This window comes from Diadema antillarum, unplaced genomic scaffold, assembly GCF_040938485.1.
Source record: "Diadema antillarum isolate AM-2024a unplaced genomic scaffold, OU_Dant_1.0 seq00000170_RagTag, whole genome shotgun sequence".
Lineage (NCBI taxonomy): Eukaryota > Metazoa > Echinodermata > Echinoidea > Diadematoida > Diadematidae > Diadema > Diadema antillarum.
In genome coordinates, this window is record NW_027271239.1 from 590728 (window position 1) to 605508 (window position 14781).

Consider the following 14781-nt stretch of genomic DNA (forward strand, 5'->3'; position numbering starts at 1 on the left):
TAAAACAGTCAGTCCCTTTTGTACAAAATACACGTAGTTTACATCACTTGAGCCGAAGAAGATTTGTCTGGCATTCTCATTACATTTAGAGGAGAACAAAATACTGTAATCGGCATGTCGCAGAACCCCGTCCCTGGCCTGCTGCAGGTAAGCATGCACACTCACCGTACCGCTCTGCACGCATGTCGAATACATACACATGTATGTATACACACAGCACATCGATCCATGTACTTTATCCATACACACAGCACATCCATACTTTATCCATGTCAAGCCAGAACTCCTTGGTCAACCAATCGCTGCTTTAATATTCTAGTGACAGGCCAAGTGGGTGGAGCTTGTTTGTGCGTGCCCGGCTGTTCAATGGAGGTAGGATGGGCCTGGGAGAGTGTTTGTCTCAGGGTAGGTTGACAGAGATGGCTACCTATGTTGCACCATAGACATAGCACATGCACATTGCCACATTAGCGCAGACATTCTCAGCGAACTACGTTTAACTACTAGGTACTAGTATTGATACAAATTCCATGTTCAATTTAGAACAAAATAAGAACATTATCTTAAAGAACAGACAAATTTGAATGCAAACACACACAAGCACGCACACACACACACACACACATGCATGCAAATGTCCTATACTACATGTACATAAATGTGAGTCGAAAAAAAAATCGACTCTCGCGAGAGTCGAATTTCACTTAAGTCGACGCATTTTTGTCAGTCCCGAGAGCTTCGACTCATGCGAGGTTTACTGTATTATCATTATAATTTGAAAATTGGTCTGGAATACCAGTTTCCCATTGTCATGTCATGTACTGCAATGTACATTTCCGTCCAATATATAACCATGTAATTTGCCTGTTCATTTGTTGTTGTTGTGTGTTTTTTTTTGTCTTCTCAAGTATAGAGAAAAGCAGACTAAAATTTCCCCCCCCCCCCCCACCAAAAAAAAAAGGGGGGGGGGGGAGAGAAAGTAGAAGGGACCAGTAAGTATAACATTGTTAATGAAGTGATGGTTATAGATTTAAAAATAAAGACTGGTATACTTGTATGAAACATGTAAACAGAGTGTACGTACAAGACTCCACGCTGACCTATTTTCGTGGTAGCCCCATCGGGCCACATGTATATTGATTTGATAATAGTCCTAATACTTATGATTTAATCATCACAATGATTAATAAAAAAGTGGGAGTTGATGTGCCATGAAGTTCAATGGATAATCACATCTTGTATAAATTTTTCTACTAACTGTGCACATTCACACTTAACCTATCTGCATGAAATTTTCATATGTATTAACTGATATCTGGCTCAAGTAGCAATAAATGTACTTGAAACAGTGGTACTGAATAGCAATAGAAATTAATGCCAAGAAAAAAAAAAACCATAAAAATAGTTCAGCCCCTTAAAAGATTAAAATGAGGGCCAAATTTTTGATGTTTGCGTCGTAGAATATGATTAACATTTTTCTTGCTTTCTTTTTAAATTCAGATACCAAGTCGTGAGCAAAGGATGTTGTAACCAAGGCAGTTGCGATGCAGTACCCCACTTTGTGAGACACCACACAAGGTGCAAAAGGACATGTAAGTTTATACTTGTAAGTTTATGTGATCTACAACTTTTTTTAGCCCTCTTTAGCAGAAAGATTAAGTGACATACATGGTATCTTATTCATCTAGCTTGCAAAAACTTCAACATTTTCAACTTTTCTCAAGAGCTAGTGGACAGAATTAAGCAACCAAACGAGGAGTTGATCATCCTTGTTTAGTTAGGGGGCAAGGACCCAAAGTTTTTTCAGATTATGGGCATGACCCCCCCCCCCCCCCCCAAAAAAAAAAAAAAAAAAAAAATGGCCTTTACAGGGAAATTGCATCTATTTCTTAATTAACTCATTGTGCAAATATACAGGTAATGTGGGGATTGTGATGTACCTTCTCATAGATGTCTAATAAAGTTGTGTGCAGATTGGCCTGATTCCATGACTTAGGTTCGATGAACGTTAACTTCAACGTAACGTAATGTAACTTAAGTTCCAACATGCCAGTTGTGCCGTTCATTTATAATAAACCTATTCTCATTTTCTTCCATAAGAATGCCACTACAGGTACATGTATTTCTACTGCTATCAGATCTTCATCAGTTATAGTCAACTCTGTGCCAAAGTCAAATTTGTTGAGACTCAAGAAAAAGCTTTGACTTACAATGTATTCTTATATTTCAGGAGTATACCTGTATGGCAAGGATCATGGATTCATTGAGTATTGTTTGAAGACCTTGAGGAGCTATGACACCACACATCACCTCAGGCAGAGAGAGAGAGAGTAGTTGCAGCTCCCACCAAGCCCCTGACCGAGCACCATTCCAACGTTAGATTAGAAGCCCAATGAGAAGAGACAGCTACCATCGGTGTATAGGTCTAAATACCCTTGCTTTCTCCTCTTTTGAGATACATCATATGCTCCGCTGACGTTGGAACTTACATTCTTGTTGAAGAGTCAGCCTCATCAGGCTCAGCGGTAGTTTAGCATGAAGCTGTTACCAGGACGTTCTGCAGCACTTCAACATTAAAAGTAGAACAGGGCTCGCCGATGAAAAGAGTTTGTTGCATAGAATGTGTGATTGTTAATGCTTTAAATTGTTGATTGTTGTATATACTAGTAACTGAAAATAGTTTTGACTTACATACTGTAGTCAAACAAATCCCCTCTTCAATTCATGGCCACAAGTTAATCAATACATTCATCTGTGAGGTGTTCCAAGCATATCAAAGAATGTTTGGCCACACACAGCTTGGCATTCCGCATGATACGAATCTGGCTGCGCTCATGATTAAGCACCCCCTTCTCTCCAGGCAATTCTGACTTGCTTTAATAAAACCTTTTCATGGTCTAATATTCAAGAGAGAAAACTGTTGACAGACACTCGTATGTAATTTTTTTTTTCTTTCCGTCATTTTTTTTTTTTTTTTTTTGGGGGGGGGGGATGCTACAAATAGCAGCTAAATAGTAGAATCTTTCAATTGTCATCCATGCTCTTGGGATGAAGATCAGGTCTCCATGTTGTGATTAAGTTACCACATACCTTTGTCACCCCTTTGATTAGCATTGATGCAGTACAATATGCATGTGCTCAAGTTTATTGCATCCATCTTCTTTGGAGTAGGGGGAAAATCTTTAAAAAAAATAAAACAAAATTGATGGGAATCATTGATCCCTAGGGTTACGGGACCAAGAGTTATTTTGTACATTTTCACCTTTTATGTAATTGATGTACTGTACTTTGAAAAACTTGTGGGTAGAAGCTCAATTGGTTCAACTTCTTTTTCCACGAAACATCTGCAGCCCATCATTGATAAATCCACGGCATTAGAGTAGATGGAGTTAAATAGATTAGTTCACTAATGTGCCAAGTCAAACTTATGGATAATTCTTCCCTTGATCTCGTAACAAATTATTAAGATAACCTGCAACTGACAATCATATTTTGATATAGAGTGTTAGCAGTGATGTCACAATTGCCCACCATAAGGCTGCGTTCACATAGAAGTATACTATTTGGGTATTTGGGACTCGTTTTCGAGGGCACGCGAATAGCTTGAATCGAACGATAGGATTTCCTAACACCGGTTCACATAAGAGGACACTATTTGAATGTACCGAATAGCATAGAATAGTATAGCAAAGTGGGAATCGAGCTTGTTCGATTTTCTTGCAGTGTATACCGTCTCTCGTTTATGAAATAATGACAATATTGGTCTGGATTTGCCCTTTAGCAAAAATAAGCATGTAGACTGACATTCTGATGCAATTTAGAAATTGTTGATAAGATTTGCTGGGATGTAGGAGGAAGAAATCCTCACTGCATGGGATGGCGAGTTGACGGTGCGGATGATGGTGTACTGGGTGCCCGAATAGCGAATACCGTATACTTCTATGTGAACGCAGTCTAATGAAGTCAATTGCCTAAACCGACTGGAAATCAAGACTGCATACAAAAGCTGCAGCAATGCTTACTTCAGGGAAACCTGAGGCAAAAGAACACCTTTGTTAGAGAGGCATGCATGAATGAATATTGATCGTCTTTGCTATGGAAGCCACCATTATGGTGGCCAACATGACGTCACATGAAATCACTCTATAAGAAATTCAGTTTGCACGCATTATTTTTTGCTACATCTGGCAAAACTCGGAAGGATTACAAGTGTTCAATATTGTACAATGATGCCTTATTTAGGTGAAGAAGATCAATGATATGATACATGTTGTGTCAACTGTATTGATTGCAATTCTTTTTCCATAAATAGTAGGCCTGGTTGAGGGGGGGGGGGGGGCTACAAGCCCTCCTCCCCTTTGACATTCCATGCCCAATTTCATGAAGGCATGATTACTTTGGGGGGTTATTGATTGTAATCAATAACAAATATTTTCATGCTGGACGTGTTGCTGACAAATTTCATTGAAAAGGCAATGAAAAACAAAAAGTAAGAAACAAAGAAATACATGAGTAAATAGAAAAAAATAGATACTTCAGAATTTTTTGATGGCACAGTTTTTTCTCTTTCATTTGCTATGGACACTAGAAAGAATATTTACACAAAAAACAAAAAATGTGCCTTTTTGGAACTTTATTTATGGCAAATGGTCTGATTTCATGCTCAAATTAGCATAATTTAGCCAAGTGACTTTTTTTGTTGTTGAAAATCAACATTACCGTTTTATAGATTATGTCACTGGCAAATTGTGTGTGGATTTTGTAATGATCGCACGGTTGATGGCCGAGGTCTGGGGGTTCCAGGGAGGCCCCCCTCTGGCTCTATCATCTACATAAATACCCCACCTAAAGCCTACTTAAAGTCAAGACCATGCTTCTCTGATCGAGTATGTTTAGGTATTTGTACAATGTACTTGTAGAGCATCACTGTGTCACATGACAGAGGATCCAAACTTGATTAACCATGCAGTATTGAAAATTTCTGTATTTTTGTCAATTTTTCGAAGCAATCACAATTCCTACTACATGTGTAATTGTTTTTGTATTATGATATAGATGATGGTGACTATACTTTGTAAGTCTTTTGTAGCTTATCATTGAACATGCAATGATTATATTCACTTGTAGTCAAAAATTAAACATGTTCAGGAAGGGTACTTGTAAAATTTTTCACTTTTGCACAAACTTTATGAATTTGGCATATTTTCGGGGAAATGTGTGATGTTAATATTTGAAGAGTTTGTTCGCAAAAACCGATGTGTCCATTTTTGAAGATTTTGAAGTACGGTCTCTGTCATAAAGTACAAAATAATACCTTTTAAATTATATATTGGTCACTACATATAAAGGTACATTTTTTAAGTTATGATCAAAAGAAGCAAACATTTTCTTATTATTCTCTTTATTTTTCTTGACCTTTAATCGCAAATATATCCATTTGGCACGTATGGACTTAGCAGTTTTTGCAAACAAACTCTTCATTTGTAGAGCTTTGGGAATGACAGCTAGAATAGCCTATTTACACGGACCTTGTGATGATTATGGTGACAGTTGTTCTTAAATGATAAAAATATGTATAATTATTATTGGCCACATAATTCATGGAAAACCAGATACTCAGCACATGAAGACTGTTTGTAATGGTGTACTGCTCTGCAGTTGAAGTTTAGATATTTCAAGAGATATATTCCTTTTTTTTAATTTCAGGTGATCCAGTGGACATCACACATTTATTTAATATAGAGAATCAGCTCATAAAAAAAAACATAACATGCGTAGCATTTAGTGCATTATCTTCTTATATCCCCCTCAATGCTACTTAAAGAAAGAATAAATTAGTAAGAAAGATTGAAACAACAATCATTTGGATTACTAGCTTATATTTATTCAGTTTCATGTATTGATCCAGCTCGGATAGGAATTACTTTCAAAACTGGAACACAAAGTTGGCAATGCACTGGGCTACCAGTGGTGGATCGTTGGCTTCTAAATACATGCATTAATATTAACAAATATCTATATTATGAAAGTAGCTTGCTGTTTTTGTTTGTATTAGTTTGATTGGTATTCATTATTCCAAAAATGAGTCCAGACCACCTAGATTATTCCCAAATTCATCACCATATTGTCACTTTTTCTTCCAGGGTTGAATAACTAGTGCATTGAGTGCTGTGATCAATGGTGATAGAGATGTGTGCTCATGTAGAGTGTAATTCCGTTTAGGATTGAAAAAAGATTGAAAAAGGATTGAAAAAAAGAGTGAAAAAGGAGTGAAAAACCTCCGGAGTTAAAGAAGAGTGAATACAATAGGAGTGAATTGAGAGTGAGAAAGGAGTGAAAAACGACTGACAAAAGAGTGAAATACATCAGGAGTGAATTTAGAGTGAGAAAGGAGTGAACATCCCACCAAAAACATTTCCGTCTTTTTTCACTCTCTTTTGGAGTGAAATTTCTGTTCACTCGAAATTCACTCCACTTCTAGTGATCCTTGACGTCACTACCAAGGGGAGTGAAAATCGAGTGAAAATTCACTCTTTCTTTTTTAGAGAGTAATTTGATTAATCGTCTATACAGTGAAAATGTGTCTTCTCTTCTCACCGCAACTCAACTCTCAGCTCAGAGAGGAGTAGTAACGGTGTAAGAAAGAACTAACCGCCACTGCTGCCCACTTCCACCTACATCGCGATTCTTCTTCTTCTTCTTCTTCTTCTTCTTCTTCTTCTTCTTCTTCTTCTTCTTCTTCTTCTTCTTCTTCTTCTTCTTCTTTGTCGTCGTCGTCTGGTTAAGTCTGCCTCCTTCAATAAGCTGTAAAAGATTCTTGCAGACCGATTACGTATAGGCCTTCATCTTCTCATTTCCAACACTTAAATCAACACTGTGTAAGTCTTATAGATTCAATAATCATTATGAACGCGGGTATTACAAAAGTAATCAAACTTCAGTCATACACAATCACAAACAAATTTACTCTCCGACAAAATGTACCACTTTCAGACTATTAAAGGCATCATGGTCACAACTGCATTACTCCGAAACAAACAAAACATAACATACAAACATGACAAATCGAAACAATCGACAATGATAGAAGACAATATTGACCTTACACCTGTAAATTATTCTAGCAATAATACTCAACAAGACAACCAACGAGTAATTAAAAAGCTAATATTGCTTTCACGGTTACAGCTCGTTATTCCGAAGGTTCGTTATTCCGAAGGCTCTTTATTCCTAAGATTCGTTATTCCGAAGGTTCATTGTTCCGAATTTCATTTACGGAGTAACCAATCTTCGGAATAATGAACCTTCGGAATAACGCCACAAATTTTCGGATTAACGAACCCTTTTTCATTTTCGGATTAACGAACCTCTAGGTATAGGGAATTTGCGTGTTTCGGATTATTGACCCTTCGGAATAACGAACCTTCGGAATATCGAACCTTCGGAATAACGAACATTACCCGCTTTCACACCTGTAAATTCATATATGCGGCCCGACCAAAAATGCTTAAATGAATCTGTGGAGAAAAAAATCCGAGGAAAGAATAAGGCACATGATTAGCCTGTTAAGAACTAATCAGGGGGGCATTTCATGAAGCATTTTGTCAGTTATTTCGTCTGACAAAATGTTAAAAGCTACTGAAATCCTTGCATCTGATTGGTTGAGAGCAAATTTGTCCGCCAAGTTGTCGGACAAAATGCTTCATGAAATACCGGGAGATCAGTGTGAAATATCAGCAGGTCTGGTTGATGAAGGTGAATCTCTATAAAAGATACGCTTTCTTTAAAATGCAGGGTAACGATAAAGGCCTATATTATCATATATGATAATAAATTATAGGCCCTACGTTAGGATTTTGTAGGTGTTAAAGGAGTTGGTTTTGACCTCTGTTAGGTGTCTGTTGGAGATGGGCTGAAGCTCTCCCCTCCTCCCCCCCCCCCCCTCCCCCCCCCCCCCCCTCCCCCCCCCCCCCCCCCCCCCATTCCTTGCAATATATTGTCAAAACTGGGTTGTTGTAGCAAAGCAAGTTGGTCTATTCAACGCGTTATGAAAAACGAAATGCACTGCATCTCTCGTGTACTACGTATTTCACGTAACCTTGAAACTTGATTATTGTACTCTTCTGTTGTGAGATCTACAACGTACAAGGTTGAACGACGGGCAGTGCACCCCCATTCTACCACAGAACTCATGATATGAGTTCTGTGCATTCTACCGGTGCATTGTACAGATTGTAGTTGCATGGCCTATGGTTAGACGTAACATGACCGAGAGATGGCGCGTTCTACATCACACTTTACTCATCAAACCGGGAAGGGAACGTCAAAGACAAAACGAGTTCTGCACTATTTCTTCGTAAAGTGTGAGCTGTTAGATTTCTTATTTTTCCAAAGTAGACATCACTATGTGAGTTTTTGGGCAATGTAATATTTTAACGCTAGTGGTATAGCATCTAGCAGTTGCGATTAATGTAAAAGATCATTCCGGCATGTAGCAGAAAGCTGTTGAAAGATGTATACCGCTAGTCCCATATACTGAAATATGTGTTTGTGTACAAAACGTGATCATATTTTCCCCTCATATTCTGGCATACTCGCGTGTATTCTTGCTACCAACGAACCCTGGGGCACTGTTACCAGTTGTTGGGGTCGCTGGTGCGGTTAGCTAGCAACCTACCTATGATGATGAATACTAAAGACAGAGCCGAGCCTAGGGTTTGCGCTTGTTAGGCTTTTTAATATAGAAAATAGTCTACAGTTTTGATCACGGCCTTGACCCATGTGAGTGAGATGGCAAAAGGCGAAATAATCATATCGATGTGAATAAATGTACAGATGACAGACACTGCCCCTGGCCTAGCTTCTGAGGATGGGCTGGCCTAGACCAATAAATCTGCCTCTTGTTCGTTCGTGTGGCCTGTTAACTGTATGGTTTGATATGATTGGCCTCTCACACAACAGATACATATGAGATAGACCCTCTTGAGAGCAAGCGAGCTATCTTCCACCATCATGTGGACTGTGTGATCTATTTGCGCACAAAAGAATTCAGCAGTTTGAACGCAGCTACGGCAAGCAGAATCTGAAAGCCATATTACCCGATAAAGCATGCAGAATGGTGTGTAAGACACTTAAGAGGAATAAATCATGAAATTGGTGAGCTTGACTAGTTTCTTTAGTGTAAAAGATATGCATGCCATTTTTTTTTTTTAAATCCATAAACAAAAATTCATGGGAAATTCTTCTACCATGTTTCTTTCTTGCTGCTGTGATTGCTGCCATCTCTGAATAGATTGTAGATCTGTTGTAATGACATTATTTTCCTCAACTTCCTTGCACTTGTTTTTTTGTCAGTTTCAATTTGACAATGCCACGAGTATCAAAATACAATGTACAGTTTAAACATAACCACATCCAATGCATAAAATCGCATCAACACATACATAAATGAAATATCTACTCATTAAAGAAGCAAATTATTGTCGATTTTACTCCTCTATATCCCTACTTTGATTCTGCCAAGACACAAAAAAGGTGAAGAAGAAATTTACAATCGAAGATGCTGCTTCAGAGAAAAAAAAAAGATGAAGAAAAACACAGGAAATCCATGACAGAGTACAATTGTACATACTAGCAAAACTAAAAAATCACTATGTTTACAAAATGGCACTGCTTCTTTGCTTGTGGCTGCCCCTTTATTCTTCAACTTGACTAATGGTAGAATCCTTTCCCTTCTGCTTTCAGATAGTGGATGATGTGAAAAATGAAACAAAGGTACAGTGCACTCCCGTTATAACGAAATGCTCGGGACCGGCAGTTTTCTTTCGTTATAACGAAATTTCGTTATAACCGAACAAATACAATATATAACGAAAACAAGGAAACCACGAATATATATCATATTCTGTTTGCTGAATACTCATCATACACTGGAAAGCTATGTAAAATGTGATGGGATAACTGTATTACAATAATAAACGCAAGTTCCCCTCAGAAACTGTGCGTGACACAAGGAGCGAACACACAGTGGTGAGAAGCGTTCACCCATGCAGAGACGCTATCCTTGTTCCGCTACGTATTTTCGAAAGCAATTCGCATTTCATTATAACGGAGCACATTTCTTTTGTTTTTCTTTGTCTGTGGCGCTCGGAAAAGACTTCGTTGTATCGAAAATTTCGCTATAACCGTGTTCGTTATAAGCGAATTTTGTACCATAGACTTTAATGGTGATAATTTTGGGACCAGAAGATTTACTTCGTTATAACGAAATTTCGTTATAACCGTGTTCGTTGTAACGGGAGTGCACTGTAGTATTGATCCTGAGCTCTCCTTTCTTTAGGATATCCCAAATAGCATAACATGTTATCACAATATGAAACATAAGAAAATACAATATTCACAAATAACATAAACATATTATGAACATTCAAAAGAGATACAATTATTTATTATTTATATGTTATGCTTCAAGTACCAATAATCATCTATATTTTACGTGTTGCAATTCAGGTAGCACTGATGATGTTGTCAACCTGGTGACTTTCAAGCAGATGTTGGAACTGTCAAACCTGCAACGACGGACTCCAGGGGATCTCTTACATCCTCCCGTGACTGTGACCGTGTAACTCTTTCCTCTGACTTTTGGCGCTGACTTACGATGGAGCTCGCACCCATCATTCTAACTATTCTTATCCCAGCTTGTGCCTACTGTGTATATTACTGTCACCACCTTCACCTGCAGCTAACTGACTGCAAAGCAAACGTGTTGAGCTCCCATCATCCCACTAGTTCCGAGCAAGATTCTCGCATTGTGCCGGTGAGGAGAGAACAATTTGTGGAGCAGGGTACCAGTGTGTGGTGTCAGGGACAGAGCAATGTAGAGAGACAGTGCACTTTTCGCAATCTCTGCTACAGCCCAGGATTTGGTGACTTTGTATTTCTCCACGCCCCACTTTCTCTTTACGCTGGATTGCCGAAGGATCGTCACCAGCCTGCCCTTGCAGATCTGTCGTCAGTTGCAGACCACAACACGCAGTACTTCCACTACGTTGATGTACCCAGTTCGTTTGCCTCTACATCCAGTGACGTGAAATACTACGAGGGAAAGTTCTTATTGTTCAATCGCTTCAATCCGGGCAACCTCATGCACATATTTCACGATGATCTCTTACCCATCTTTCAAACCATGCAACACTTGGGACTGATGGATGTGAAAGACAATCTACCCAAAGCCACCCTCCTGATGAATGATGGCCTAGAATCAGGAGAATACTTCCAAATATATGAACATTTTTCCCAGCAAAGCCCCGTTTTGACTTCCCAGCTGCGTCACAACCGCTCATCAGCTCTCACTTGTTTTGAAGAGATCCATGTGGGACTAAGCAAATGGACTACGTGGTATCAGTATGGATTTGTATCACCCCAGGGTCCTCTCAAGAATGCCACAGTCACCTCGAGAGAAATTCGCTCTTTTACATCCTACGTCAAATCAAAACTTGGAGTTGGTGCCTGTCGTGCTTCAAAGGCAGATGGCAATGATGTGTTTGTAATCTTATCGCGGAGGAGCAATAGACTGATTCTGAACGAGGTGGAAATTACCACGGCAATTGCTCAACACTTTAATGCCCATGTTGTGGTTGCAAGCTTAGAGACACATTCCCTAGTGGAGCTAGTGCGGTTAATCTCCTGTGCCAAAGGGCTTGTCGGCATGCATGGCTCTCTCTTGGCCCTCTCAATTTTTCTCCCAAGCTTTTCTGTTCTGGTGGAAATGTTTCCCTATGCCGTGAATCCGGACAATTACACCCCCTACAAAACTTTGGCAGGTCTTCAAGGGATGCAGATCAGCTACAGAGCATGGAGAAATAGTAATATTCATGACACTGTCACTCACCCTGACGCTCAGCCAGAATTTGGAGGGATATCTCATTTAGACGTAGAGAGTCAGAAGCGTATTCTCGCCAGTGCAGAAGTGCCTTTACACCTGTGCTGCAATGACCCAGAGTGGCTCTTTAGAATATACCAAGACACGATGGTCGATGTTTCTAGTATACTGAACCTCATAGAGAATGCCAGTCTTGAAGCCCAGAAACGTATGTCAAGTACCCCTCCAAACAAAGTTGCCATGCTCCCAGGATCAGTCAGAAACATCTCATGTTTTTCAGTTCCTGTAAGTTCAACAGATAACGGTGATAGTGATGATTTTGATGATGGAACTGTTGGTCTCTTGTTGTCATGGCAACCCCCATGGAATCTTGCAAGCATTCAGAAGAGTGCTTGCAAAGGTGTCAATCTTAATTGTGAGCCGGACGTTAGATACGAAGTGTTGATCCAAGAACAAGGTGAAGGGAAAGTGTATGCAGGATTATTTGTCCTGTCGATGACTAGCCATACATTTACAGAAGGATTCAAAAGAGGCAAAGTTTACTTTGCGTGGATACGATGCAGAATGGACTCTAAAACTGGTCCATACGCAACCATAACTTCCTGTCCTCCAAGGATTACATGAAGGCATGTGAGATTCTAGTTTGGAATCTTTGATGTGCAATTAAAGAAATTGTTTTTGAAGATATCTTCAGTATGAAATTGTACTTGAAAATACATGTAGTGCACTCCCGTTATAACGAGCACGGTTATAATGAAACTCCAGTTACAACAAAATTAAAATTCAGGCCGCAACATTATCCTCTCTATGCTTTTTTATTGTTTATTTGTTTGGTTATAATGAAATTTCGATCTAATGAAAGAAAATTGCCAATCCGGAGGACTTTGTTAGAACGGGAGTCCACTGTAATAATACATGTGTGCATGGGGGAGGGGGATATATAGATGTGAGAAACCTGTAAAGGAAAAGCGGATGTTTTTGCGTAAATTCTCCATGATGCAAACTGAAATACACCCTGAACTATTATGTCACTGTTGAGTAATTGTTCAGACAGTTTGGTGTACAGTTCAATGGCAATGCCAACTTGAGTTCTGTGATTCATATCAGTAATTTATGCAAATATTATAAACTTAAGAATTCTATAGCTTTCTTATTTTAAATCCAGTATTGATGACACCCATATCAGAATCATACTGTATATCTGATTTTACTCTGTTTACTGAAGCCAGGCTGGAGATGGCATGGAGTTGAACTTTAATGACTTGATTTTCAGGCTCTGTTGGTGGTTTTTGCTCTTTACACAGGACTGGGCATTAAATGTTATGATGTGAAACATACAGTGTGGCTACCTCACTTTGCGCTTTTGACAATGAATATTTTGGAGTCTTTTTATCAAAACAACTCCAAGTGAAGTTCATTCAGCACAACAGGATTCTGTTAATGATGTGATTAATCATCTTCATCTATTTGGTATAAATGTCTCATAATATGCAACTGATGTAGATTTTACATACTAATATAATCTGACTTCAGAACATTGCAAGTTATGGCTGCCATAACTGGGGGGCTTCCAAAGAAGAACAAAAGCACTTTCAATGGGTTATGCAATGAGCCAGGTGTCTTGCTGTGTCAGTGCATAAATTGTCTTTTGTTAGGCATACTTGAAGCCCCCAGTTAGAAATTACTGTACAACAAAAAACAGTACCCATACCAAATTGGTCTATAGACAAATTCGCTGTGTGGACGTGTTGTGCAGATAACTTACAGCAGTTGGAGGCTTTGAATTTCTTGGCAACAAAGCTTGACTGTAACTGGAATTTACCTTTTGCCTATATACATGTACACTGTGTTACCAACTTCTGTTCCTGAAACTTTTAATTAGACTGAGGTCCTTGGCCCAATTGCTGACTGATGTGTATACCAGGGGATATATCAGTCAGCAATTGGGCAAAAGTAACTTTGACAGTGTGACTCATATGCACTTGAAGCAGAAATTTTCATGAAGTCATTTTGTGTGCTTGGTCGTGAAAGATGAATTTCACGTTTTTAATTCTGTGTAGTCAAAATATAAAATACACTGTACTAGTAGTATTACATACAACCAGCGGAAAAAAAAATGTGTTGTTTTCATAGTAGTGAACACTCCCACAAGGCAAAAATTATGTGTACAGCACTTGGACTAAGGTTGCTACTTGTTTTCACTATGTAGAATGGAATTTCTGGAACTGTAGAAATGTCCAGCAGTGTAGCAGTGATTCTTGGAGGGGCTATTTGAATTTACATATTTCCTTTCTTTTACGTCAAATTTCACAAATGTATCTTACGAGAGTATTGATTATTGGTAACTAACTGTTACAACCCATAATCAATGGACTTTCTGACTGCATTCCTTTGCAGTGACACATACAAATTCAAAAATAAATGAGAAGTTGTAGACATCTGAGCACAAATGTAATATCAATGATTTCATCAATATTATTATCACATCATCTCAAGATCCCTGTGTAGTTGTTGTAAATGGAAATTCTAGCATTTGAAGGAAATCGGCTCAAATGTGTTTTCAGTGAATGTGTGATATTGGATATGCTCTTGAATGTTTGGATGGGCAAAATATGTGTGTGTACTTTATTTCTAAAGTGATGATAAATCTAAAAATTGTATGGAGACATTGGACAATTACTTCTCTCTGTTCAGTAATAAAGTTCTATGAATTATTTGAAAGCCATCACATTTTCTAAATGTAAGTCTTAGAAGTGAATTTCTTGTCTATACCTCAGTTATGCACACCTAGCATCAGTGCATCATGCCCACTGACTTATGCCATTAGAGGTAACAATGCAAAATTTGTGAAAATCGTGATACCAAGTATATGTACACGTATTTATCAAAACTGTATCCTG

The 14781-nt window shown here is 38.6% G+C and overlaps 1 protein-coding gene across 1 annotated transcript; it reads left to right on the top strand.

Annotated features, from left to right (window-relative positions):
- The first annotated feature begins 10600 nt into the window (after nt 1-10600).
- LOC139728220 (protein O-linked-mannose beta-1,4-N-acetylglucosaminyltransferase 2-like) lies at nt 10601-12868 on the top strand. Its single transcript, XM_071639183.1, has one exon. The coding sequence runs from the start codon at nt 10658-10660 to the stop codon at nt 12503-12505; it is 1848 nt and encodes a 615-aa protein (XP_071495284.1). The 5' UTR covers nt 10601-10657; the 3' UTR covers nt 12506-12868.
- Nucleotides 12869-14781: the final 1913 nt, after the last annotated feature.

Coding starts and splice junctions, on each gene's coding strand:
- LOC139728220 (XM_071639183.1), top strand. CDS start 10,658: ATGGAGCTCGCACCCATCATTCTAACTATTCTTATCCCAGCTTGTGCC.